The sequence below is a fragment of the Podarcis vaucheri genome (assembly GCF_965113315.1).
Source record: "Podarcis vaucheri genome assembly, chromosome: 6".
NCBI lineage: Eukaryota > Metazoa > Chordata > Lepidosauria > Squamata > Lacertidae > Podarcis > Podarcis vaucheri.
Window position 1 is genome coordinate 79784555 of NC_138764.1, and position 26184 is coordinate 79810738.

A 26184-nucleotide genomic window follows, 5' to 3' on the forward strand; every position below is an offset into this window, starting at 1 on the left:
CTGAATAGAAGGCATATAAATGCCCCACAAGCAAACCAGGAGGAATGCTCAATAAAGACCAGATATAGCTTAAGCTCTGCATAAGCTCAGTGCAAGCAAATCAAGATGAATGGTCAATAAACAAGGTCTCTAAAGGAGCCCACAGGTAGCATAAAAACGATGCAGAATTTCGGTATTGTTTCATCATGGGGAAACTGATCTTACAGCAACTACCCTAGGACTTCCTTTCACTTGGATAAATAGGGAAGTCTGAATTTAGCAGTAAATTAATTCAGAGTAGGAAGGTTTGATTTTTGTTTGTATGATGTAGGAAGTGAAGCAAGAGGAGACAAATGGCTCTGGGGGAGAACTTCCTGCTGGCAGCATGGGGCATGAAGAATGGAACACAAGCCAGCCTGGTAAGCTCATGGCATAGATCTCTTGCTCAAGCCATTCAGATTTTCTGTTTACTAAGATGATTCCTTGCATAAATAAAGTGTGGCACTCCTTATTTACTCCTGTTCTCTGGAAGGTGGAGGCTAAACTGTATTGGGATGGAGTGGGTTTGGTTTAAAAGTTCCTGTTAGGCTAGTCAATCAAGAGTTCTTCTAGAGTCTTATGATCCAGTGGTGCATTTCAGAACGCTGCAGAGATTACAAAACACACAGAAACACCTGAAACCATAAAATAGATATTATTAGAAGTAGTTGTTGTTGTTATTTCCTACAATTATATCTAGCTGTTAAACCATTCAAGCAAGTGCATGTATCTGTCTACACAACTTGGATTTTTTGCTTCATATAATATTTTTGTATGGCAGTCCCTGCCATTAGCTTACAACTGGAGGCAGGAGGCATTTAGCTAGAAAGTATTAGTAGTTTGGATGCAGAGGAGAGATGGTGGTGATGCAGTTGGAGGCTATTGTAAGTCAATGTAAAAGAGCAAAAATGAAATACTTAAGTCTATTACATTTAAAGTTATTTAATTGATTGAATCGCTTCAATAAAGCAACAGTGTAATGCAATTACATTGTTAGTGCTGAGTCTCCTAAGTCATCCTTTTGCATTGATTGACCAGCGCACAGGGAGGCAGGAAGAGGTTTACTTCATATTGCGCAAGTGGGGAGAATACGGCTTGCTTGCATTTGCTGATGCTTCAGTAGAGAGAGGACCAAAGTCTTAATTAACATAATGAAAACTAAACGTTCTAGGAGGGGTCCACCCATCTGCCCTCTGTCTGCTGCCTTGGGGAAAAGGGGAAGCTCAATATAGGAAGTGCTTTCCTTATATACTGCATCAGAAATGCAATCCACTCATGATTGTAAAGGGTTGGCCATCATCCCATTAACTGAGTTGTCACATGATGGAGTAACATTATGCATAATGTGGAGGAAAACTAGATAGAAGTCTCCCCCCTCCAATCTCCCCTAATGCTAGAATCCTGGTATCATCCAGTGAAGGTGGATGCTGGGATTTTCAGGGCAGAGAAAAGGAATGGTTTTTTTTAATTACACACAGTGCATGGTTAAATTATGCACTAAGTTAATGTTTGATGTTTTATTATGTTTCTGTATATGCTGGAAGCCGCCCAGAGTGGCTGGGGCAGGTGGGGTACAAATAAAAAAATTATGATTATGATTACTAATTATGAAATTTGCTACCACAAGATGTAGTTAGTGATGGTCACCAAGCTGGACAGCTTTAAAAGGGGACTAGACAAATTCATGAAGGTTTAAGGCTATCAATGGTTACTTGTATGCCTCTGAATAACAGCTCTTTGTAAACGTGGGGTGGGGGGGAGAACATTACAGTTCACCTGCCCTGCTTGTGGGCTTCCTATGTGTCAGGGAACTAACATCGGAGCTAGAGGCGGAGGGAAGGCTCTCAAATGATGCTGGAGAAGGGCCCAGCAGGGAGAGAGGCAGCTCAGCCGATGGGGAAGCAAATCAGCGCAACACCAGGGATAAAGGGGGGCAGATGGGGGAATCGGCGAGAGGGCTCCAGGACTCTTCACCGGACACGAGCAGGGAGAGCACGGGTCCTCCGCTACCCACGCCCTCCCTGCGCAGAAGACTTCCGCGCAGGGAGAGTAGGAGGAGACTTGGCGTCAAACAACTTTTATGTTGGAAAAGGTTTAAGAAACGCCCACTGACGGATTCTGCTAGCAACTGAGGCAGCCACGAAGTGAAGGGCTGTCCAGACAGAAAGGTTTAACCAGGCAACATAGCCAGGAGAGGCGGCAACTTACGCACGAGCAACCCATACTCATCACACTATGGCAAGAAAAAGATGTTGGACTAGATGGGCCTTTGGTCTAATCCAGCAGCTGTTTTTCTTATATTCCCAGTGTCTGTGACCAGCAAGAGGGCAACTGCTGAATCAAAGTCAGGACACCATGCTTTTGGGAAACATACATCACTTGTCCTGCCCTCAATTACTGTGTCTTCAAAAGGCGGAATTAGTTGAGGGTCATAAATGGCAGTACAGTGGTACCTCAGGTTACAGACGCTTCAGGTTACAGACACTTCAGGTTACAGACTACGCTAACCCAGAAATCGTACCACAGATTAAGAACTTTGCTTCAGAATGAGAACAGAAATCACACGGCAGCAGCGGGAGGCCCCATTAGCTAAAGTGGTACCTCAGGTTAAGAACAGTTTCAGGTTAAGAATAGACCTCCAGAACAAATTAAGTTCTTAACCTGAGGTACCACTGTATGTGTGGCAGGAGGGCAGCACCAAGAGAGGACAGGACAGGAGAACTCATTTTCCTGTTTTCTGAACCTTGCCCCCAAAATGTCTAAATGCCAATGAAGCTACTATTGCTTTGACCATTTAAATTGGGTGTGCGTCTTGCTGTTCTCAGTTTCCAGCGAGGAGAAGACAGAAGGCTGGACTTGGGCATCTTACCTTGAAGAACAGAAAGCCATTGCTGCCCCTCTAAATCTGTTCCAGGAAGTGAGTTAACAGTGCCCCTTTTTCTGTCATCTGTGGGTGTACCTAATCCCAGCAAATTCTAGGAACTGTAGTTCCATGAGAGGGATTTCTGTCAAAGAGTTCTTAGCACCATCTACTGACCACAGTTTGCAGGACTCTATGTGAGAATCTGTAGCAGTTAGACTGAAATAAAAATTGGGTAAATTAGGAATGTAAATATGGCCAAGTGTGAGGAAACCTCTTATTCCGTTAGGAGTGAGTCTCTATTTTCAGCTGCCTTCCACCTGTGTGTCCTTGTTTCCAACTCAACAATTTAATCATGGCTTCTGCTTTATTTTCCTTAAAAGTCTAATCATGCTTTTCATGTGATTCTTCTCAGTTCCATTTATTTTCAGTTGTTGTTTTTTTGCTTTTCTGTCAGTGGAAAATCACATGGGAGAGTAATTCTAAAAAGGTGTTGAGGGAATAAAATGAATCTACAGTGTATTCTTTTGAAAGTATTATATATATTTTTAAGTGATCCATAGTAGTTTAACGTATCTATTGGAAGCACTCTGTTTGAGATTAACTTGATTTGACCATGTAGACAGTATTTTTGGATTAGTGAGGAGGCTGCATCACTTACTCTCCATTTTCATACACGTTTTCCTCATCCTGCTGGATGTTCTAGATAAACCAGTTTTCCACATTTTCAGCACACTTCATGCTAAGCCTGAGAGAATCTGATTCCTCTTCCCAGATGGAGAACAAAAGCTGTGTGTATGGCTGCTGCAGGAGTCTGTTGACTAGTACCTGTGACATCACTCAAGGCATACACCTCTCTGCAGCCGCTTTATGCGTGTTTTAATAAAGGTTGTGTTCATACATAAAGCATGGAGCATTAGGCAAATAGAGTGTGCTTGGTTTGGGCCTTCTTATTCCTGCAGGGGTAAACTAACTATGATCCTTGACTTAGTGCTGTGTCCAAACCCAGGGTTCATGCTTTGTTCACTCCAACAAACCATGATTGGCAAGCCAATTCTTTATTATGGATAGGCCAATTTTGGTTTCTCTCAGTTCCTCATTTTTTCAGTCTTAAGTTCAGTTCTCCACATGTCCTCATCAGTTTGCAGGTTGTTGTTGTTTTTAAGTTCTCATGAAAACCAACAGCATTTTAATGATAAGTTCTCCTAATATACACATTTTTGTATGCTATTTTCCCCAGTACACACATTTTTTTGCAAACCATCCCCCCCCCCTAATATAATGCAGAATTCCATTGGGTGAGCGGTGTAAAAGACAAGCAGCCCAGCAATGGCAATAAAACATTTTTCACCTTTTCCTGTGGTTCGTTCCTTTTAGCACCAGTCGACCCCCCAGCACAAGAATGGTTTCAAGGTGGGGATGAAACTGGAGGGGATCGATCCTCAGCACCCTTCTATGTACTTCATCCTGACTGTGGCCGAGGTGAGATGGGTCTGTCCATTTGCATTCTCTTGCATCTGAACTGCTGAAGGCCACGATAGGTTGCATCTAAAGTAGCACTGAGTAATGCATCCCACCGGCACATGGATTTCCACTTGTGTAATGGGACTTCCCTCCCGTTTCCTTCCCCTGCATATGCCCTAAATTTGTTCTAGGAGGACCTGCATATTGGGGTGGGGGGCAGCGCATGCTGAAATCCTTGTGCTGACAGGACATGTTAGTAGGATACCACCCATTGCCACCCTCTGGGTTTCTTTCTGGCTATTCTAAATACAACTAGAGCACAGCCCCATCGGATCTGTTTTATGAGTGTTTGCTGAAGTACAAAGCTTAAATAAGTCACCAATCTCCCTGAAATGGAGTTATCAGATCCTTGCAAAGGGTCTTGTAGAAGCTCACTTCATGGAGCACTCCAGGGCTCTGGGTTCAAGCCAAACTTGCAGAGCAATCCAGAACCCCAAACTGCTGTACTGTAGGGGGTTAGGATGAGGCAGAGGTGCCCTGCGTCAAACTCAGCTGGGCTGGGTTGGGATCTGCTGGTTGGGGCTTTGGCCACTGTGGATCTCCCAAGAGCACCTACCACAGGTAGGCAGAAGCTACTGCCAGTGGTATTCTGGCTGCTGGCGTTTGGAGTATATCCTTGAAACAGGCTCAAGCTGGGCTAGCCAAGGATCCACTGTATTCTGAGCTGGTCCAGCTACCAGAAGGTTGATGCAACAGGTCTGATCCTGACCTCTGCTGCACCTGCCTGGAACTGACATAGCAAAAAATACTGGAGTTTAATTCCCACCTGCCAACTGTAGCTGGCAGGGCTCTGAATGTGACAATAGCTCTTCTGCTCTGTTTGTTATTTTGACATATCTATTTTTATTGATGCTTTTACAAAAGTTCATGCCCAATACAAAGTATCTTTGTATAATGCACCAGAATAAAAAAAAAAGAAGAAGACAGGAGGAAAAAGAAGGAAAAAGGAAAAAGAGAGAGAAAATAAAATGGAAAATAAAATAAAATATTTTTTCAGTCTTCAAATTCAGATATTACAAGTTCATTTTCTCTTTTACTCAAAAAGTCCCTGAAAAGTTTCCAATCCTTAATAAATGTCAGTAATGATTTGTCTCTAATTAAACACGTTAACTTTGCCATCTTGGCTAAGTCCAATAATGCTATCAACCATTCCACTGTAGTAGAATGGCTGTATCTTTCCATCTTTGTGCATATAACAGTCTCACTGTTATATATTGGAATGCTTTTTTCTGTTAAGCCCCATTGCTGCCTGCCAGGGGTTAGACTAGACCCACTGAACTTCGGATCCATCCCTGTGTTTGCAGAATCTATTTCATTAGACATTGTTAATTTGAGATAGAAAGCAGCTATGAACCAGTTAGAAATCAAATGTAAATGCTCACACTATTGTAGATTTTACACACAGACTGCAGACTGGGAAATGGATGAACTATGATGTAAGCATCATTTACCTGTGCCAGATTCCTACCTCTCCGGAGGTAGAAAAATAACTGGTTGCTGGACCCAGCATGTCAGAATTTTGACAGACCAGCCCAGTAAGGGATGTAAACAACCAGTAAGTTTGGTTTATCCTTTCCAGAAAGAGTTGCAGAATGAAAACCCATTCATTGAGATAGCATGTCCCTTTCTGTTGCTTTTCCTGCATGCAGGTATGTGGATATAGGATGCGCCTTCATTTTGATGGCTACTCTGAATGCCATGATTTCTGGCTGAACGCTGACTCCCCCAACATTCATCCTGCCGGCTGGTTTGAAAAAACAGGACACAAACTCCAGCCCCCAAAAGGTGAGTGAATTAGGGTGGTGCATCTGCAGGCACAGCTTCCATCCTTGCTGCAGGAGAAATCTCAGCATCTCCCCAAGTGTGGAGATAGCCAAGCAAGAGTGGCTGCCGGCATGTGGGAACCTGAATCACAGCCCTGTTTGCATAACTGAGTTGTGTAAATTGCACCATAGGTAAATTGGATTGAGAGAGGGGCCTCAGTAGCTTTCAAGGTGTGGGTGGGGAAAACGTGGCTTTCCAGATGCTGTGGGGGGTTGCTCTTTCTATCCAGCCTTTTTCCCTGATAGGGACTCAAGGTGACTTAAAACTAAAATAGGAACAGTTGGAAACATAGAGGGGAAAAACCCAGTTAAATATTAATTGTACTGGCTGGGCCTGATGCGGATTAGAGTCCATGGTAGCAATTTAAACAGGCATGGCTCCCCCTAAAAAATCCTGGGAACTATAGTTTGTTAAGGGTGCTGTTTCCCTCACAGAGCTACAATTTGCAGAATGAAAAGGGATTGATTGTTAAACTGCTCTGGGAATTGTAGCTCTGGGAGGTGACGTGGAATCTACCAACAACCCTTGGCACCTTCAATAAACTACAGCTCACATAATTTTTTGGAGTGGGGAGTGGGAATCATGACTGCTTGAAGTGGTACCACAGCACTTTAAATGTATGGTGTGAATGTGGCCTTAAAGTATCTCAGTGTCATCCCAAAAGAAGCTGACATTTGAGGAAGCTGAGAAGCACCACCACTGTTCACTTGTTTCCGTAGGTCAAAGGGGGAGGTGTGGCTGCCCACTGAAATGCTTTTTTTCGCCTCTTTTTTATTTTAGGATGTCTAGGTTACAAGGAAGAAGATTTCAACTGGGCCAACTATCTGAGGATAACCAAAGCTCAGGCTGCTCCAAAGCACCTATTTTTCACTCCAGACAGTGTGAGTAGCTGTGGTGGCTTGTGAATGCTCTTCGCAAGAAATACCTCTGCTCACTCAGATATATATCTAGATAGATAGATAGATGATAGATAAATAGATTTACACACACATACACAGTCTTTATTTTACATATGTACAAGCAGCGCATTACTATCATGCATCTGAATCCTCCGGCTCAGATTCTGGGAGTGGCTTCTTCTCCAACAGAAAAAGCAGGGAAGTTTCACGTGATGCCTCTCCCCCCTCCTCTTTAACTCTCTCCTTTCCCTGGCAAATAGGCATTGTCTCACTGTCTGTGCCAGAACTTCCTGTGTGGTGCTGAGGCTCTGGTTCAACATCTGAGAGCCATCCCGCCTCCTGGCTGTCCCCTCCTTCCTCAATCGCCACTTCCTGCCCCCCTCCCTCTGCCTTTTCCTGCTCTGGCAATACCATGACAGTAGCTGACCCGTTTGCCTGCAAACTACCCCCATTCTCTGTGCTCTGGAAATTGTGGCAAGATAAATATGTCTGCATACAACGACACACAAAAGAACCTAGCCTGCCCCGTTAGTGTGGCCCCAGGATTGGAAAGCTTCAGAGGAGTAAGTTTAGTATTGATGCACATGCAGGACCCCACCAGACTGTCAGTATTTCCGGCATACTGGAAATTAAGGTTTCTGCAGTTAAAGTGGATTAAGGTCCTATTGCAGCAAGTCCCTCCCTCCTTTTAAAACAGCAACACTTGGAAAGTGACAGGGATATGCCTTGAATAGTGTGGAATGCAGGAATGAGTAACAGGAAGACGTGTCAACACTCCTCAAGCAGATCAGGATGAATGGAGGATGAATGCTTGTCGTCATATAAACATCCCACAAACAAATCAGAGCAAATGCTCAATAAACACTAGATATCATCTGATCTCCACAAAAGTTTTGTGTAAGGAAACCAGAAGAACTGCTCAGTAAACAGGTTATCTGGAGGAGCCCATCATAAAAATAAGGCTCTCAACAGAATAAAGAATTGAATTGGATTAACACTGTGGCCTTCAGCAGATTGATTACTTGATGGAATTTAAATAAATTACCAATACTGCATTATAGCTGTTTGTTGTTTTTGTTGATGCCCCGAAGGAAGTGCAAGATAGGTGCACCATCAGCTCCACCTACATGTTTGTGTCATTCACACATCACTGCTACACCTCAGGATTGCAGCACATGGGTGCATGTATGAAAAGGGCCCGGTTTTTTCTTTCTTCTGTTTCCTCAGAACGCTGCTCCTACAGGGTTCCAAGTGGGTATGAAGCTTGAAGCAGTGGACCGCATGAATCCTTCTTTGATATGCGTTGCCACAGTGACAGATGTGGTGGACAATCGCTTTTTGGTGCACTTTGACAACTGGGATGACACATATGACTACTGGTAGGTGAGAGAGGAGCAGAAAGATTGCACAGAAAGAGCAGTCTTAGGCTGAGTTGTAGGTGTATCTTGCTTGATAAAAGCCTTTCAAAATTTCGAGGAACGTTAATGTGAAATTGTCCTGAGAGTTATAATTGCACACCTCTCATTGAGCCACTCTCTCTGTTCCATCAAGTCTACTGTCTTGGAACATCATTTTGTATTTTGCTGGAATCTTGGTTGTAACTGTTCAGAAATGGAACCAAGTTTATTAGTATTATTATTTACAAAGATTAGTCACATTTTTTCCACTCAGCTGTTACATGGTAACTTGTACAAAGTTACTGTTTGCAGGCCTTTTTGTACTTACTCAATTTCTGTGCAACTTCCCTGTCCCAAACATTATTGATCCTGTGTTAGGGTATTTGGGCATTCGTTAGTTGATTAAGGAAAGGAGGAACCATTAAAGATGGTTTGGAAGCATCTGATGAACTCTTTTAAAAATCTACAGCTTTACTGTAGATTTGGTGGATAGAGGTGAGGTCAGGGTGGCATGGGTGCACCTATATAGCCCAAGCGTGCTGCCACCTTCCTAAACCCAATCCAGGTAAGTGTAGTAACACCAGTAGGGAGCGAGTGGCGCTGTGGTCTAAACCACTGAACTTCTTGGGCTTGCCAATTTGAAGGTCGGTGGTTTGAATCTGCCCAGTGGGATGAGCTCCCTTTGATCTGTCCCAGCTTTTGCCAACCTAGCAGTTCAAAAGCAAGTAGATAAATAGGTACTGCTGTGACGGGAAGGTAAATGGTGTTTCTGTGCACTCTGGCACTCATCACGGTGTCCCATTTCGCCAGAAGCGGTTTAGTCATGCTGGCCACATGACCTGGAAAGCTGTCTGTGGACAAACACCTTGGTCTGAAGTGAAATGAGCGCTGTACCAGTGTTGGGAGGACAGATCTGTGATGCCACCTCGCCACACAGCCAATGACTAGAAATATTAAAGGTTATAAAGAGTACAAGTTAAATCAACATCAGCAAATAAACCTCATTTAACATATACCCTTTTTATTTGTTTTGTTCCAGGTGGTGAGGGAATGGGCTTTAAAAAATTCCACTTTTGAGTCAATATTTTGGGCCTCTTTTAACAGCTGCCATCTTTCCAAATATATTGCCGTGCTAGCAAGTGTGTGTTGTGCTCATGCTACATAACTAATCTTATTTTCAATTTTGGATGGATGGATCTGTCATTCTCGGCTTTCTCGCTTTCTCCTTTTCCCCACCTTAAGTTCATTTCTCCGTATTTCTGTATCAATTTGCAATTTTTTTAAAAAGACAATGAAAATTCCCTGCCATTTCAGTGAGATTTCTCTGAATAGACTCTTTTCTGTATTTTGCCTAACACGTGTAATTTTGCAAAGCAATTTCCCCAGTATAATGTGTTTTTGCATCTTATTGTCACCAATATAGGCATTTATATGCACGCTTTACCCTAAGTATATGCATTTTTGTACACACTACTTGGCTTGAGAACTGCATATCAAAATTTGGAAGAGTGTGCATTTTGAAGGATGACTGTGTTTCAGTTTGCATATTCTTTTGGAAAGTGTACATTTGGTAGCTTTGCCTTTAAATGCAGATTTAATCAAATTTCTCCCCTGCCACTATTTGTATTGCAGGTGTGACCCCAGCAGTCCCTACATCCACCCGGTTGGTTGGTGTCAGGAACATGGGAAGCCCCTCACTCCTCCACAAGGTGAATACACAATTGTTGTCTGTTCTGCTTCTTACTGCAGCTGCTTCCACACCACACAAGACATGCCCACTGGGCCATATTGCTTGGTACTGTTATCAATTGCAAGTTTTTAGTTTTTGACCACCTAGAAACTCACAGTAGCATTCACACAAACCACACATCCATGTGGACATGATCTCCACATCAGAAAAAGTGAAGCAGCTGAAAGTCTTTGTTGAAATGGATGTCAGTGCAGAATTTGCTGGAGCAGAGTCAGAATAATCTCTCAAAAATCCTATGATTATTCAGTTCATGTCAGATTTTGAAGCAGGTGCCTTTGGGCTGGTGCCTTCATTCCCATCAGTGTATTGCTTATTTCTTAAATTTCAATTAGAAATAGAGCAGAACATCCATAAATCAATTGTAAAGCCTACCTTTGTATAGCATGGGCTGAAGGTCACGGGGTGGACAAACATTGCGGGGGAATCCACTTTATAGGTCAGTGATTTGCACATAGCTGATGCTGACCATCTTGAGTTCCTGAGAGCTTATTGCAACTAGTGAAGGATTCTCTCTAGCAAAAGCCTGTCATCTGGCAGACCCTTTCATTTCCAGACTACCCTGATCCTGAGAACTTCAGCTGGGAAAAATACTTGGCAGAAACAGGTGCTTCTGCGGTGCCAACTTGGGCCTTTAAGGTGGTGAGTAGTCTCTACCATATATAAGCAAACATTTCCAGGAAGGGTTGTGGCAATGGTGGTGAAATGGGTACAGGCGAGGAATCTGACCTTGATGCATGTCCCATGCAAATGCTCACAATGCAACTTTACATGAAGGATAGGGTTATCAGTGGCTATGACTCATGATGGGTCTGTTACCTCCAGTATTGGAAGCAGTATGCCTCTCAATATCAGTTGCTAAGGATCCCAAGCAGGAGAGTGCTATTGGGCTCATGTCTTGCCTTTGAGTTTCCAATAAGCATTTGATTGGCTAGTGTGGAAGTCTAATCCAGCTGGGTTGAATTCAGGTTGAATTTTAGCAATCTGCAAGGCTTCACACTCTTGCCAAACTAGTAAACTCTCCAAGTCCATCACTCTGCAGATATGGATGGATAGATAACTGTTCTAACCACCCCATTCTCTTCCCTCTCCAGAGGCAGCCCCACGGCTTCCTGATCAACATGAGGTTAGAGGCAGTGGACCGAAGAACTCCCTCCCTGATCCGAGCAGCCTGTGTGGAGGATGTAGAAGACTACAGGGTAAAGGTGGGTTTCTTCCTTGCTCAGTCCTTATACCTTATTGGTGAATCACTGAAATATAGGCCAGTTGTTAATAGGGGTGGTTGGCCTACATTGGAAGCAAGAGCAGAACTTCTGATATAACATTGAAGAAGCAGCCCTGGATACATGTGTGTCTCAGAGCATGCTTGTTGCCTTCCTCCATGCTGGTTTAATGCTCAGGAGATGGATTTCTAAGTCTAATGGCAACCTGTTGATTTGTGCCCTACAGATCCATTTTGATGGCTGGAGCCATATCTACGATTTCTGGATAGACTCGGACCACCCAGACATTCACCCAGTGGGGTGGTGCTCAAAAACGGGGCATCCACTTCAGCCTCCTCTCAGTAAGGACAAATATTGTGCATGGTGCAAGCGTTCACTGCAGCTCTGTTTGGCATACAGCAGCACTAGCAAACTCAGGTCCCCAAGGCCTAGTTCACACATCAATTTTAAACCACAGCTTAAAGTGTGTTGGTCACACTGTTAAAAACAGTGGGCACTTCTCCTCTGGTCTCACTGCTGCCACGCTGCTGGGAGTTAAGCCATGGTTTGGCTTAGTGTTACATCCAAAGGCAGACTTTTGGTTTCTTTCTCCCCAACAAGGTATGAGTGGTAAGCCGATAACAGACCATGGTTATAGCTCTTGGTTTGGAGAGAAGCAAAGCATGCACCCAGTTTTGAACATAATGCTAAACCAATGGTTTAGCTCCAGCAGTGAGAGAGGAGCAGGGAAAAGTGGGAGGTAATTTTTGGACTGCACATTTCCTCTTTCATGCAATCCATAGCATGCATTCACCTTTAAGCCACAACTGAGCTATGGTTTAAAGTGGTGTTTGAAGGATGCCTATGACCATCTTGGTGGTTGTCCAGGGTTTCAGACAGGGGGCATTCCTAATCCTATGTGGAGATGCTGCGGATTGAACCAGGGACCTTTCTGACTGCAAAGCACATGTCCTTCCCCTAGAAACCTTAATCTGGATCATTTTCCTCCCCTTCTTGTGCAGGGCCAAAGGAACCTGTCTCTTCTGCCAATGGAAGCTGCCCAACTTTGGCCTGTAAGACCCTCCCCACCACCAAGAGTTCCAAATACAGCTTTCACAGGTGAGCTCTTGCCATAAGGTACAGAGGGAACTTGTTGCTGAGTCTACTGCTGTAGGCTGCATTCCCCCAGGTTCCCACTACCCATAGCCAAGGAAGCAAGAACTGTGGTGGCCCATGCATACCTGGAATATGGGTTGTCAATGTAAGTTAATTGTTCTGTACCTCATAGAATAGAATCATAGAATCATAGAGTTGGAAGAGACCACAAGGGCCATTGAGTCCAACCCCCTGCCAAGCAGGAAACACCATCAGAGCACTCCTGACATATGGTTGTCAAGCCTCTGCTTAAAGACCTCCAAAGAAGGAGACTCCACCACACTCCTTGGCAGCAAATTCCACTGTCGAACAGCTCTTACTGTCAGGAAGTTCTTCCTAATGTTTAGGTGGAATCTTGTTTCTTGTAGTTTGGATCCATTGCTCCGTGTCCGCTTCTCTGGAGCAGCAGAAAACAACCTTTCTCCCTCCTCTAGGTGACATCCTTTTATATATTTGAACATGGCTATCATATCACCCCTTAACCTCCTCTTCTCCAGGCTAAACATGCCCAGCTCCCTTAGCCGTTCCTCATAAGGCATTGTTTCCAGGCCTTTGACCATTTTGGTTGCCCTCCTCTGGACACGTTCCAGTTTGTCAGTGTCCTTCTTGAATTGTGGTGCCCAGAACTGGACACAGTACTCCAGGTGTGGTCTGACCAGAGCAGAATACAGTGGCACTATTACTTCCCTTGATCTAGATGCTATACTCCTATTGATGCAGCCCAGAATTGCATTGGCTTTTTTAGCTGCCGCGTCACACTGTTGGCTCATGTCAAGTTTGTGGTCAACCAAGACTCCTAGATCCTTTTCACATGTACTGCTCTCAAGCCAGGTGTCACCCATCTTGTATTTGTGCCTCTCATTTTTTTTGCCCAAGTGCAATACTTTACATTTCTCCCTGTTAAAATTCATCTTGTTTGTTTTTGCCCAGTTCTCTAATCTGTCAAGGTCGTTTTGAAGTGTGATCCTGTCCTCTGGGGTGTTGGCCACCCCTCCCAGTTTGGTGTCATCTGCAAATTTGATCAGGATGCCCTTGAGTCCATCACCCAAGTCGTTGATAAAGATGTTGAATAAGACCGGGCCCAAAACAGAACCCTGTGGCACCCCACTAGTCACTCTTCTCCAGGATGAAGAGGAACCATTGATGAGCACCCTTTGGGTTCGGTCAGTCAGCCAGTTACAAATCCACTGAGTGGTAGCATAGTCAAGACCGCATTTTACCAGCTTCTTTACAAGAATATCATGGGGCACCTTGTCAAATGCCTTGCTGAAATCAAGGTAGGCTACATCCACTGCGTTCCCTTCATCTACCAGGCTTGTAATTCTGTCAAAAAACGAGATCAGGTTAGTCTGACATGACTTATTTTTCAGAAATCCATGCTGACTATTGGTGATCACAGCATTCCTTTCTAGGTGCTCACAGACTGTTTGCTTAATGATCTGCTCCAGAATCTTCCCTGCTATTGATGTCAGACTGACTGGGCGGTAATTATTTGGGTCCTCTCTTTCCCCCCTTTTGAAAATAGGGACAACATTTGCCCTCCTCCAGTCTGCTGGGACTTCACCTGTTCTCCAGGAATTCTCAAAGATGACTGCCAGTGGTTCTGAGATCACATCTGCCAGTTCTTTTAATACTCTTGGATGCAGTTCATCTGGCCCTGGAGACTTGAATACATCTAAACTAGCCAAATATTCTTGTACTATCTCCTTAGTTATTCTGGGCTGTGTTTCCTTTGCTGAATCATTTGCTCCAAATTCTTCAGGTCGGGCATTGTTTTCTTTATCGGAGAAGACTGAGGCAAAGAAGGCATTGAGGAGTTCAGCCCTTTCTGTGTCCCCTGTTTGCATTTCACCATCTTCTCCTCTGAGTGACCCCACTGTTTCTTTGTTCTTCCTTTTGCTACGAACATACCCATAAAAGCCTTTTTTGTTGCTTTTAACCTCTCTAGCAAGCCTGAGTACCTGCACACTTGTGGCTCACCAAGTGTGTGGATCAACAAACTTCTGTTGTTGCTGGGCTGTCACAGACTGGAAAAGCATGTGGGACTATCAAGCCCTGGCAAGATACAGTACATGGTTGCTGGGTTGCATTTGGCTTGATAGATCAGAGGTTGGACGCGGTTGTGCCTTATGTGGCATCTGCCCCTATATGTGACAGCTGTCAGTCGTACTCAGAACTAAGCACTCCTTTCTGCTTCCCGTGTTCTCCAGGAAGTGTCCAACCCCTGGTTGCGATGGCTCAGGTCATGTGACCGGGAGATTTACAGCACATTACTGCATCTCAGGGTGCCCCCTGGCAGAGAAGAACCAGGGAAGAATGAAGGCAGATCTCTCAGACACAGAAAACTCCGTCCGAAAGAGGAACTTGATCGGCTTCTCTCAGCGGAAGAAATCACGGCACCATGGAAGGTAAGAAGGCAGCTGCCCCGGGTGATACACTTGGACTTCCACACTGAGATTAGTATATTATCACACCCAAGTGAAACGTTTTTTGAAGTGAAGGACATGAGGCAGGAGTTGATAATGCAGGTGAGCTGCGCATAGGTGAGCTGCAAGCAAGCTGTCGGCCAGCTCTGTGGAGCCTCCTTTTATTGACACAAATATGCAAACCCAGGCAGATACATTTTGGGCTGTGACCTTTACACATCTTCCAGTCCCGAGATCGTGGGGTGGTACAAAGTTATTTTGGCACCTGTTTCCACCGCGTCATTTTCCCCTTGCACAGCGTATGACGAAGGAGACAAAAGGTCTCGAGAGACAAAGCTTACAAACCAGGCACCGCAGACTACTGAGACCACAAAAGGTTAGACAGAGGGCATGATGTTCAGACAGCTGTGGCTTTGTCTGTGAGGAGGGGTGCGCTCCTCACCCCAAGGTCTCGCATGCAGGCAGGCTGAGGCTGCCTGCGGGTGGGGAGTGTGCTCCAGACCCAGCAATCATTCCTACAGTTTTTCTCTTCTTTGCTCTGTGGATGCTCCATAGAGCTTAGCCATTTTATATTACCCCTCCATATCTATAGCAAGTTTGGGGAACCTCTGGTGCACAAACCAAAGGCAAGCCCCCACTCCACACTTCTCTGTCTGGACCATGTTGTTCCCCAGGCTATGCCCCCTACTAGCCCTGTTTTACACCCTCCTTGTTTCCCCCCAGGTAAGATGTGTCCTTGAACTCTTATAACGCTTGTTGCTTGCTTGTTGGGAGGCTAGAGATGGGTGTGCAATTGTGTGTAGAAACTAACCTACTGCTCTGCTTCAGGGTGGAACTCAACATAGTGCTAAAAGGCTTGTTCCCATCAGCACAAGATTTCTGCCGCCCCCATGCTGTTCTGCAGGTTCTTTAAACCCTCCAGGTGTTGGGAAGGAAAGATGGGGAGGAGCCCCATTGCACTAGCTTCTGCTAATGGAACTGAATCTGCAGTGAGACGCACTGTCCTTGAATGTTGAAGGAGCAAGTTTGTCCCCATTCCCCTCCGTTACAGTGATAATCCTCAACGTGAACCAGATGCGTTAAGGAAATGCCTGGATCAGGCTTAGGCAAACTCGGCCCTCCAGACGTTTTGGGACTACAATTCCCATAATCCCTGATCACTGGTCCTGTTAGCTAGGGATCATGGGAGTTGTAGTCCCAAAAACATCTGGAGGGCCGAGTTTGCCTATGCCTGGCCTGGACATACAGAGACCTGGTTCAGACAATTCTCCCCTGACCTTAAAAAGATGTGTGAACCAGGCTTCAGTAAATGGGATTTACCAAAACTTGTCATCTTTCAATCCATGCACTGTGGATTTTGAAGATGAAGCTTGTTTTATTTCTCTAGGGGACGACCTCCAAAATACCGGAAAATCCAGCAGGAAGACTTCCAAAGTAAGGGCATATTATCTCTGGCTGTGTTTCTCTAGCAAGCAAAGAAAGAGCATCTCCTATAAGAGTGTGTTAAAAGGTGGACAGACAATACAACAGGGGCTCTTTTTATATCCTAAACAAATGGACAAAATGCACTTTTTAGTAAAATATATATAAAAATGCAGTTTAAATTAGAAACAACACACCTAAGACATGCATTTTAAATATGATTCTTATTTTATATTTTGAGCAGTATCTTTGTTAAGATATGGTCTGATGCTTCCCGCATTTATGCTGTTTAGATTACTGTGCCTATCACCAGTGACTAAAATCTTCCTAAAATGGAATGTGAGAAGGGTTAAGATGCTATTGAGATGCTTCTTGGACTTCTGTAAGCCAAAAGCTTTCATCCACATGTCTGCAAGCCACCTCTCCCTTAGCCCTTTGCACTGCATCCTTTTCAGCGCTAAAAGCTGTCAACCTGGGCAGTTTCCAGGAAAGCTTCTCTCTACAACTAGATGGTGATTCCTGATAGGTTCATTAAGTCCTGCTTCATATGATTGTCGTATGTTATGTACTGAGTTGAATAGGATCCAAAAGGCAGCAGTCTGATTGGTCCTAGAACAATAGGATCCAGAATGCAGCAATTAGATTGGTCCACAGGAGCCACCCAATCCAGCTCCAGGTGGAAGGGAATCCGCAACCTGATTGGCCTACAGGAGAATCCCGGAATTAGCCAATCACGTGGGGCCCATTGTGTAAATAATGTATATAAGGCAGACATTCTGGGGGAACTTCCATTCCTCCTCACCAGTATGAGCTGAATAAAGAGCATGAAATCCACTCTCGACTTGGAGTATTGGGGAACCTGTGGCCCTCCAGATGATGGCAGATGACTTCTCTCATCCCTGCCCATTAGCTAAGCTGGCTGGGGATTATGGGAGCAAAAGTTAAACCATTTCATTAAGCCACATGCACATTTAGGTTGCAGTTTAAATAAGCGCCTATGCACATCCCTGACGGGTTGCAAATCAGCCTGGATGGATGCAGCAGAACCAGGGGGAAAAGAAGAAGAAAGAAAGCCCAGCTGGGGTGCAGTGATTTGGTGGCACAGAGCACAGGCACTGGAAGGATTTAGCTTCACTCATGCACCGCTTCCATGGATTTATTTTGCAGCAAGCATGGCTTTGCTGCTGTGCTGTTCGGTCCTGCTTGGCCCTGAATCTCTTCCAGGCTTCACAAATCATTCAGACGTTATTACCATAAGCTCTAAGAGAAGAAGAAAAGGGGCCTCTTTCTTTGCACGTTAGCCTGACATGATGCTTTGAATGTCATTGCCAGCTATTTCTTCAGACAATATGCACCAGTCTCTCTTTATGTCAGCCTTGTCAGCGCACCCAGACCGTTCTCTCTCCCTCTGCTGGGAACAGCACTGTAAGCTCCTGCCTGGAGTGGCTGGGATCACAGCATCTACTGTAGCCAAGTGGACCATTGATGAGGTGAGCCATTCCTCTTGCCATTACTGTTGATTGATTTGGACCCCGCTTTGAAAACGAAACATACACAAGATGCCTTAGTTCACATCAGTATATAGTAAAAAGCAAAGTAAAAAATGCAGGTGCACCCCCCCAAAAAAGACAAAACGGAACAGGAATTTTAAGCAGCACCAGAACACACAATAACATGAATTTTATACAAAGGCTAGGTTAAATAAAACCATCTGGAATATTGGGGAGTTTGGGTTTGCTGTTGGTTTGGTTGCAAGTTGTTTTGGGTTGCCCTGGGCAAAAAACAGTGACTAACAAATTCAGTAGATGGTAATAATAATACATAGGTTTTCTCTGAAAGGCAGCGGGGGCAGAGAGACAGAGACAGACAGACAGAGAGAGAGAGAGGGGGGGGGAAGTGCTTGTTTCCATTCCCACAGTTATTTCCTGTTGTGTCTTTTCTGCAAAGGTCTTCAGCTTCGTACAGACACTGACAGGTTGTGAGGACCAAGCGAAACTCTTCAAGGACGAGGTAAATTCCATTGGTATTTGGAGAACGATGCAGTAGTAGAACCATCAATTGCAGGCTGGTCCTAGAAGCCCATCTTGGCAACACCACATCCTGTTTGGTATATAGTTTCCCCTCTGTTCTATTTCCTCAGAGACAAAACCAAAAGAGATGGGATTGATTCAGTGTAGCTAACATTTTAAATATCTGATGTCTGAGAAGTGAATTCCATATTTTCATGTGCAAACATATATAATAGCAGCCTGAAGATCACACTCAGGAGTTGTACAAACAGGCAAAACCACCAGGAGCCTTTTTCTGTTGGTCTGGCTGAGAGTTACATGGCAACCACCTTCCTGGAGACAAGGCTGCTCCCCTACCTTTTGTATCAAACATGATTTAGTTTTGGCCCACAGCAAGCAGGAGAGGAGAGCTGGTCCAGAGAGAGGATAGCAGGGGGCCCAGGGGCTCCTTCCACTATACAGTAAAACCTCTGCAAACGTCCGCCTCGTCTAGCATCCATTCCGGTGAACGTCCGCGGCAAACCCAGAAGTACCAGAAGTGGTTACTTCCAGGTTTGCAAACCACTCCATGCGTGCGCAGACGCGGCGTTTTGCTCTGCGTCCTTTTCAGCTAGCGGCTGGGGCTCCGGAACGGATCCCAGTCACAAAACAAGGTATGAGTTTCATGAATTTAATTCTTATTGATCTTACTGATCTTCGTAAATTCACAACATACTAAACAGAAATGACTGCAATATCCCTGGCCTTTTAGCACTAGAGAGCAAAAGATGCTACGTGCAAGAAAATGTGGCCACGTGATCGCCTCATTTCTGACTGCAAGGGGTTAACTTATTTATAAAAGTATTTTTACATGATCCAGAGTACAGTGGTACCTCGGGTTACAGACGCTTCGGGTTACACGTTTTCAGGTTGCGTACCGCGGGAAACCTGGAAGTACCGGAAAGGGTTACTTCCGGGTTTCGCTGCTTGCCCATGTGCAGAAGTGCCAAATTGTGTCACACACGTGCGTAGACATGGTGCTGCAGGTTACGAACACTGCGGGTTGAGGACATGCCTCCATCACGGATTATGTCTGCAAACCGAGATTCCACTGTATCATACATTGTACAACTGGCTGAGTAGGAAAAAGAGGTTGAATGGCAACGGAATTGGGGCTCAGCTTTCAAATAGAGTGGTACCATCATTGGGTTGACACCTGGCAAAAACCCATCAAGAGGGGCTCGTTATTGGGGATCAGCAGTTGCTTAGCCACATTATGCATAGGTCTGCAAAGTCACATTTTCAAATGCTGAAAGGCCATCAATAGGGATGGGTGAATTTGTCAGCTTCAATTTCTCATTTTTTCTAATCTTTCATTACACATTCCCACATCAGTTCACAATATTTTTCTTTTAAAAAAGGCAGCTTCATGAAAACCCTCTGTCTACAGTTCCAGTCTCATGTACGAATTTTTGCAAAGCGCTTTCCTTGAATATCATGCATTTTTATGTTATTTTCACGAACATATGCATTTTTGTGCACACTCTACCCTAGTATATGTGTTTCTGTCCACGTTACGTGGCCGGAGAACTGCATTGCAAAATTTGGAGAGGTGCAGATTTTGAAGGGCATCTGCGTTTCAGTTTGCACTGGCAAGTGCAGATTAGGTGGATCTGCCTTAAATGTGAGCTGAAAAGAATTCTTCCCCATTCCAGGTCATTGACAATATTTTCAAATGTACCCACTGAATTTAGCTCAGTGTTGGTGCTTCAAAAGTATCCATTGACTCCTGGCACACATCTGCTCTTTTTGGGGAAATCCAGCATGCAAACATAGACTGGCCAGTTCTTGGAAAAGCAGATAACACTTTGCCCACAATATTCCCTTCTCAAGTTTTGGATGCCAGCCATAACTATCACACAGCCGAGGCATGGCCTGGAGTCATTAGCTGTATACACGGCCTGGTGTATCAGATTGGGATGAAGCTTCTTGGTGCTGGTCAGATGCTGGGATGTGATGCGCTGTTACAAAAACTGCATTTTATTCCAGAGGAAACATTGAGTGCAGATAGCTTGCAATCTCAGTCTCAAACCTTTTATTGGCATATCGACAGAATTCTGAAAGGTTCAGTACAATAAAATCACTCAGCAAAACCCAGCAATGAAAACACTGTTGTATAACATTTTTGCTTTGTGTACGCTTGCATGAGAGAGAAACAGGCACCTTCAACCATCTCTCTTTTCCTCCCCAGATGATTGATGGTGAGGCATTCCTTCTGCTGACTCAGACTGACATCGTGAAGATCATGAGCGTCAAACTTGGCCCAGCGCTTAAAATCTACAACGCCATCCTCATGTTCAAGAATGCTGATGATACCTTGAAGTGAACCACCCTTTGACTTCTCTCCCATGTGGGAGCTGCCAAACTCTCTGTCTCGGCAGAGTAGAGACCTTCCCGGCTGCTGCAGCTGTAAAATCCTGCCAACTTGCTCTCTCTTTTGAGTCTTCGTCTTTGTTTACATGCCAAATCCATTCCCTGTCTGTCTTCCTCCAGCCAGCCTTTCCAAATACTGCCCTGATCCTGTCTAGCAGTGGAGCTCCAGCACTGACCTGCCCAATCTCACAGACCCTATTCTCCTGATGGTTTTAAAGGCACACGCAACAGGAATTTGGAGATTTGGTTTGCTATCGGGTTTAACCTGCCTTGAATTTAACTTACTCAGCTGCCCAGGTTCTTACATTATAAAGCGTGCCTGGATTCACATGATGCAGAAGAGGAAAATATTTACAAATGGACCACCAGCGTGATCACCAAATGGCAGCACGCACTGGGAAGCACCTCTGATGTTTCAGGGCAAAAGTCAGTCTCTTTAATAATCAGGGATTCGATCGTGAACTTCATAAGGGGCAGAGTATCTACAATATATCCAGGGACTGGCTGAAGCACTAAGTAAGTGTTGGTCCTTCCAAGACAGGCTACAGGACTAAGTACATTATTGATGAAGGAATCCATCCTAACAATTCTGGAGTCATTTCTGCTGTTGCAAAAAAAAATTGGTGCTCAGAATTTATAGACTTGTAATATTGCCATTCTACTTGTAGAGGATGAGAGAAACAAAGAAGATCATGTAATAATGTTCCTTGGTTTAACTTCTGTTCCTTCTGCAAAGCGCACTTCAAGCAATTTTTCTTTTTAATATAAAAAAATGTGTGGGAGCAGAGTGTCACAGAAAACAAGCAAACTAGCAACATTTGTACTTTAAGCAAAAGCATTCTTCTGATCCATGGGAGGAGTGACTGCTCTTATGGATAGCCACCTAACGTCGTTCTGGCCTGGCAGGTGCTTGTATTGTATGAGAAAAAGAAAACAGATTCTGTACAATGCAGCAATTCTTAATTTCTTTGTTCTGGACGCATCAGCTGTGCCCCATCAAACCATATTTAGTTCAGTGTGTGCCAAATGTTTACATTCAGCTGCTTGACACTGTCCCTTTAAAACGAGAAGCTGGCTTTAAAAAAGAAGAAGTTTTTTACCATATGGATACAATGTGAGCCTAAGCTTTCAAGCTTTTGAAAATAATTCTGCTGTTGACTACATGGGGTTTTTTCTTGTGTCCCTTGATGTTGACTAATGAAGCAATGACAGAGGCTGTTCTGATGAGCTACTTTCCCTATAGTGTAGCCATGTGACTAAAAGGCTCAGGTTGCAACATCAGTTCTACCCTTAGATAGTGAGGAACTGGCCTCAGGCGGCAGATTTCTGAATGCTGTTAAAGGACAACAACTATCCTGTTAATGTATTATTGTTTGTTTGATGGAAGTTGGAATGCCATATGAATTTTCCACTTCCAGTGCCAAAATATCTTGGAATGGTCCTATAGAGTTGGGGGATCCCTTCTAATTTCAGCAGTCCTAGATTTAATTCTGGACGTTTTCCACTCCATTCTCCATCAGTCATCTCGCTTGACGGTGGTCCCATGTAATAAATTATGATTGAAGGCTTCCTTACACAAGCAGTGATTTGGATCTAGGTTTCTTAGACCCAAATCCAACCCATTTGCTACAAAGCATTCTAAGTGTATTTCTTAGCGTATGAACCTCCTTAAAACCAACTTAAAGTTGTTGTTTTTTGTCCCCCTTAAGTCTGTGAAGGAAAGTCTAAAGTTTCTTAACCATACATACGCCAGCAACATGTCTCATAGCAGTGTGGTCTGCGAAGTCTACTTTCTAATGCTTGGGTCAAATTCATGCTAAGCTTCCCATGGAAATGCGGCATTTTGACTCTGATATTATTGAATACTTGGTCACTATTTAGATCTCTTTTTTAACTGCTGGCTGCTTACTGTTCCAAGATAACTTTATATATTGATTTCTCTCTCTCATGATCATGGCAAGCGTTCCTTTTTTTAGCAAGTTTCCTGCTGATTGTGAAATATCTTTCCTTTGACTCCCCCTTCTGTTTACTTGTTAGGAGGCAGATTACTGGGAAGAAGGACATTTTTCATTTTTGAATCAAATCCTTCTAACAGATGCTTCTGGATGGTACCAAACTATCCCCATATCCAAAGAGATGCTCTTTTTAGTCAACCAGGAAAGATGAAGAAGGAAAGAACCACTTGACATGCCCAGGTGATTCCTGGCGGGTTTTAAGAGGAAAACTTCCCACTTTTTTTAAAAAAAAATGTCCAGTTTGCTGTTTTAGCTGCTTATATAAAGATCAGTCAGCATATTTGTAGGAAACAAATCCTACAAAGCAAGATTTTGTATCACTAACATTCTTATTATGAATGTTCTTATTAACATTCATTTTAAACCTCCAATTATGTATACTTTCCTCTTGTATTTGAGACAGGGACTTTGCCAACTCAATGGATGGATTGCTGGGAGTTGCAAGGCGTTTGTCTCTGAATTTGAAACTGGATGAGGAGGAATATGGCTGGTTCGGGATATACTCTGCTAAGCAGAGGTGTTTGGGTGCTGTTAAGGCCACTTGAAAGAAACAGGAAGTGTTTAATGGTGTTGAGGCCATCTTTGCTATTGTCCTGCTGGAACTATAGCCATGAAGAAAATGGCTTCTTTTGTGCCATTTTGAGACAGTGATGTGCCAGTTTGCCTCTCTGCCTCTTCAAAGGTTTGAGCCTCTGTTGTTTGGCTCAGGTGAAATGTAATTTTCTGATGGGTCTTGTACGCTGAACTACAACAGGTGGCCCCTTGAGGTCCTCAGTGCCAAATGGTTATTTATGTAGGCGTTTGGAGTTGGGCACATAATCTGTCCTAGATTTCACACCAAATCCCTCTTCCCCGCTCTGTCATGCTGGCTGCTGAGCAAGCTGAACTCGATTTGCACCAGGAATGGAGTCTAGATAGTGCACTGCTCCCATTGACCCCAAGTTCCTCCAGAGAAGACAGTTATCCTTAATTGGAAGTGTGTAAAATGCGTGCGCTAATATTGTGTGCTTGTGTTTTTGTGTATGTATGTGTGGGAGACAGAAACAATTATTTTAGTTGTTAGGAATATTCACACTTTTAAGTAACTCCAGCCCTCACCACCCATTCCCATTCATCTACTGACGTAGGTGCGCAACCTCATACTTCTTGCCCTTCTAAGGCAATTGCACAGATGGCTAAGGGATATTTCCTGCTATAATATGTTTGGAACCTTATATTTGGTGTAAAGCAGGGGTAGCCAATATGATGGCCTTCAGATGTTTTGGACTCAAACTACCATCAGTCCTAGACAGCATGGCCAACCATCAGGGAAGATGGGAGCTGGAGTCCAGAACATCTGGAGGACATCATATTGGCTACCCAATAAAGAAACCAAAGTTAAACCCCAATCTTATATGTGTGCATGTATGTGAGGGAGGGTTAAAATGAAACTACCTTTCCTGTGTTTGCTCATTGCTGCCAAACATTTGCTCAGAAAGGCAGCAAGTGTCAGAGAGGAGACAGCCTGGGCCTCACCAGATTCTGTCTTGAAACCTTTGGCACCTCCAAGTGGCAGGGCTGATGAAGACCTCGGCCAGAGGCCCTAGAGAGCTTCTGCCAATGGCAGAACCCTAGATGGATCTTGAAATATATAAGGCAGCCCATTTTATACTGCTTGTATGTCCAGTTCCATTTACCACTGTTGTTTTCCTTATGTTTAGGAATACTGGAGAACTAAGAGAAGCACCAGACTGGTTCTCAGAACCTCTCCTCAGTAGGCCATTTCCCGCTCTGGCACTACTGTTGTCAGTAGAATTGTGTATTAGCTGAAACACCATAGGAGTTATTTTGTCTCAAGCATCTAAATAATAGCTCCTTTTTGTGGGGAGCTAATGGCAGCTAAAATGTCTCCTGAGCAGAATACTCCCATCAGTCCTCAGGTTCTGTACTTGTATCCTAGTCAGTTCCTCCATAGTAGGCTTGAGGTCATTTCTTCTAAGACCAAGCGAGACAATCAGCCAGGCACCAATCCCAGGGGCCGAGGAGCACTCCACCCCCCCCCCCGATTTGCTAATGGCAATATACTGAGTGATGCTTATACAGAGTAAAGGTTACAATGACTTCACAAGGGTGCTGCACAGAGAGCTCTTCTAATTATTCTTTGCATTGCTGTTGCTGGAATGATTTATGTAGCCCATTAAGAGATTTAGATCCCTGTTCTTGTTAAGAACTGATGGGAATCAGTAAAACCCTGACACTAATTCTGGAGTCACTCTGTGTTATGGAACATCAGATTTCATAAAAGATCAAGCCAGAAAATCTGGGAGAAAGACTTGTTTGCAGAGGGATCCTTGTGTTGAGGACACTAGCTTCTTAACCCGTGAAAATCCATGGGTTGAAGCACACCTAAGCTTACACTGAATCATGGCTGAGTTGTACCTTAGAGGGGTATAGAGCAGGGACCGCATAACCTCTAAAGGTTTTTTACTTTTATTTTTGTTAAAAACACATTACATTATAAAGAATCAGTTCACAATATGGTGAAGGCTAGTATGTATGGTAGGAGGGGTGTGTGAGAGTTGTTACTCATCTGTAATTAAGATGCAAGCTATCCCCAGTCGCAAGCAGTATCATTGCTCACAATTGCCACAATCCAGCCATGTATATATGCAGCAAACAGTTACCTATTGTTGGACTACAACTCCCATCACCCCAAACAGCATTGTCCAATGATAAGGGGTGATGTGAATTGTAGTGCAGGATTTGAAAGGTGCCATGTTTACTGCCCTGAGCTGGTTGGTTCAGTTACTGATTGGGTTTATTCATGAGTTCACAGTTCAAGAAGGACACTGACAAACTGGAACGTGTCCAGAGGAGGGCAACCAAAATGGTCAAAGGCCTGGAAACGATGCCTTATGAGGAACGGCTAAGGGAGCTGGGCATGTTTAGCCTGGAGAAGAGGAGGTTAAGGGGTGATATGATAGCCATGTTCAAATATATAAAAGGATGTCATATAGAGGAGGGAGAAAGGTTGTTTTCTGCTGCGGACACAGAGCAATGGATCCAAACTACAAGAAAGAAGATTCCACCTAAACATTAGGAAGAACCTCCTGACAGTAAGAGCTGTTCGACAGTGGAATTTGCTGCCAAGGAGTGTGGTGGAGTCTCCTACTTTGGAGGTCTTTAAGCAGAGGCTTGACAGCCATATGTCAGGAGTGCTCTCATGGTGTTTCCTGCTTGGCAGGGGGTTGGACTCGATGGCCCTTGTGGTCTATTCCAACTCTTATGATTCTAT

General features: G+C 44.1%; 2 protein-coding genes across 13 annotated transcripts in view; one reads left to right on the top strand and one right to left on the bottom strand.

Annotated features, from left to right (window-relative positions):
- Positions 1-25953, top strand: part of L3MBTL1 (L3MBTL histone methyl-lysine binding protein 1) — a 44631-nt gene extending 18678 nt beyond the window's left edge. For 5 of the 6 annotated variants that reach the window (XM_082225953.1, XM_082225954.1, XM_082225957.1 and 2 more), the window contains 16 exons: positions 311-398; positions 2844-2935; positions 4256-4360; positions 6052-6187; positions 7007-7107; positions 8353-8504; positions 10155-10231; positions 10826-10911; positions 11364-11474; positions 11719-11833; positions 12494-12590; positions 14837-15034; positions 16440-16486; positions 17807-17964; positions 18422-18484; positions 20714-25953. In XM_082225953.1, the coding sequence (XP_082082079.1) occupies positions 311-398; positions 2844-2935; positions 4256-4360; positions 6052-6187; positions 7007-7107; positions 8353-8504; positions 10155-10231; positions 10826-10911; positions 11364-11474; positions 11719-11833; positions 12494-12590; positions 14837-15034; positions 16440-16486; positions 17807-17964; positions 18422-18484; positions 20714-20848 (1761 nt within the window). In that variant the 3' untranslated portion in view covers positions 20849-25953. The remainder of the gene's footprint in view (positions 1-310; positions 399-2843; positions 2936-4255; positions 4361-6051; positions 6188-7006; positions 7108-8352; positions 8505-10154; positions 10232-10825; positions 10912-11363; positions 11475-11718; positions 11834-12493; positions 12591-14836; positions 15035-16439; positions 16487-17806; positions 17965-18421; positions 18485-20713) is intronic. The other variant, XM_082225958.1, reaches the window with a different exon arrangement.
- LOC309534148 (uncharacterized protein) overlaps positions 1-26184 on the bottom strand; it is a 344509-nt gene that overhangs the window by 197874 nt on the left and 120451 nt on the right. The gene's annotated exons all lie outside the window — the stretch shown is intronic.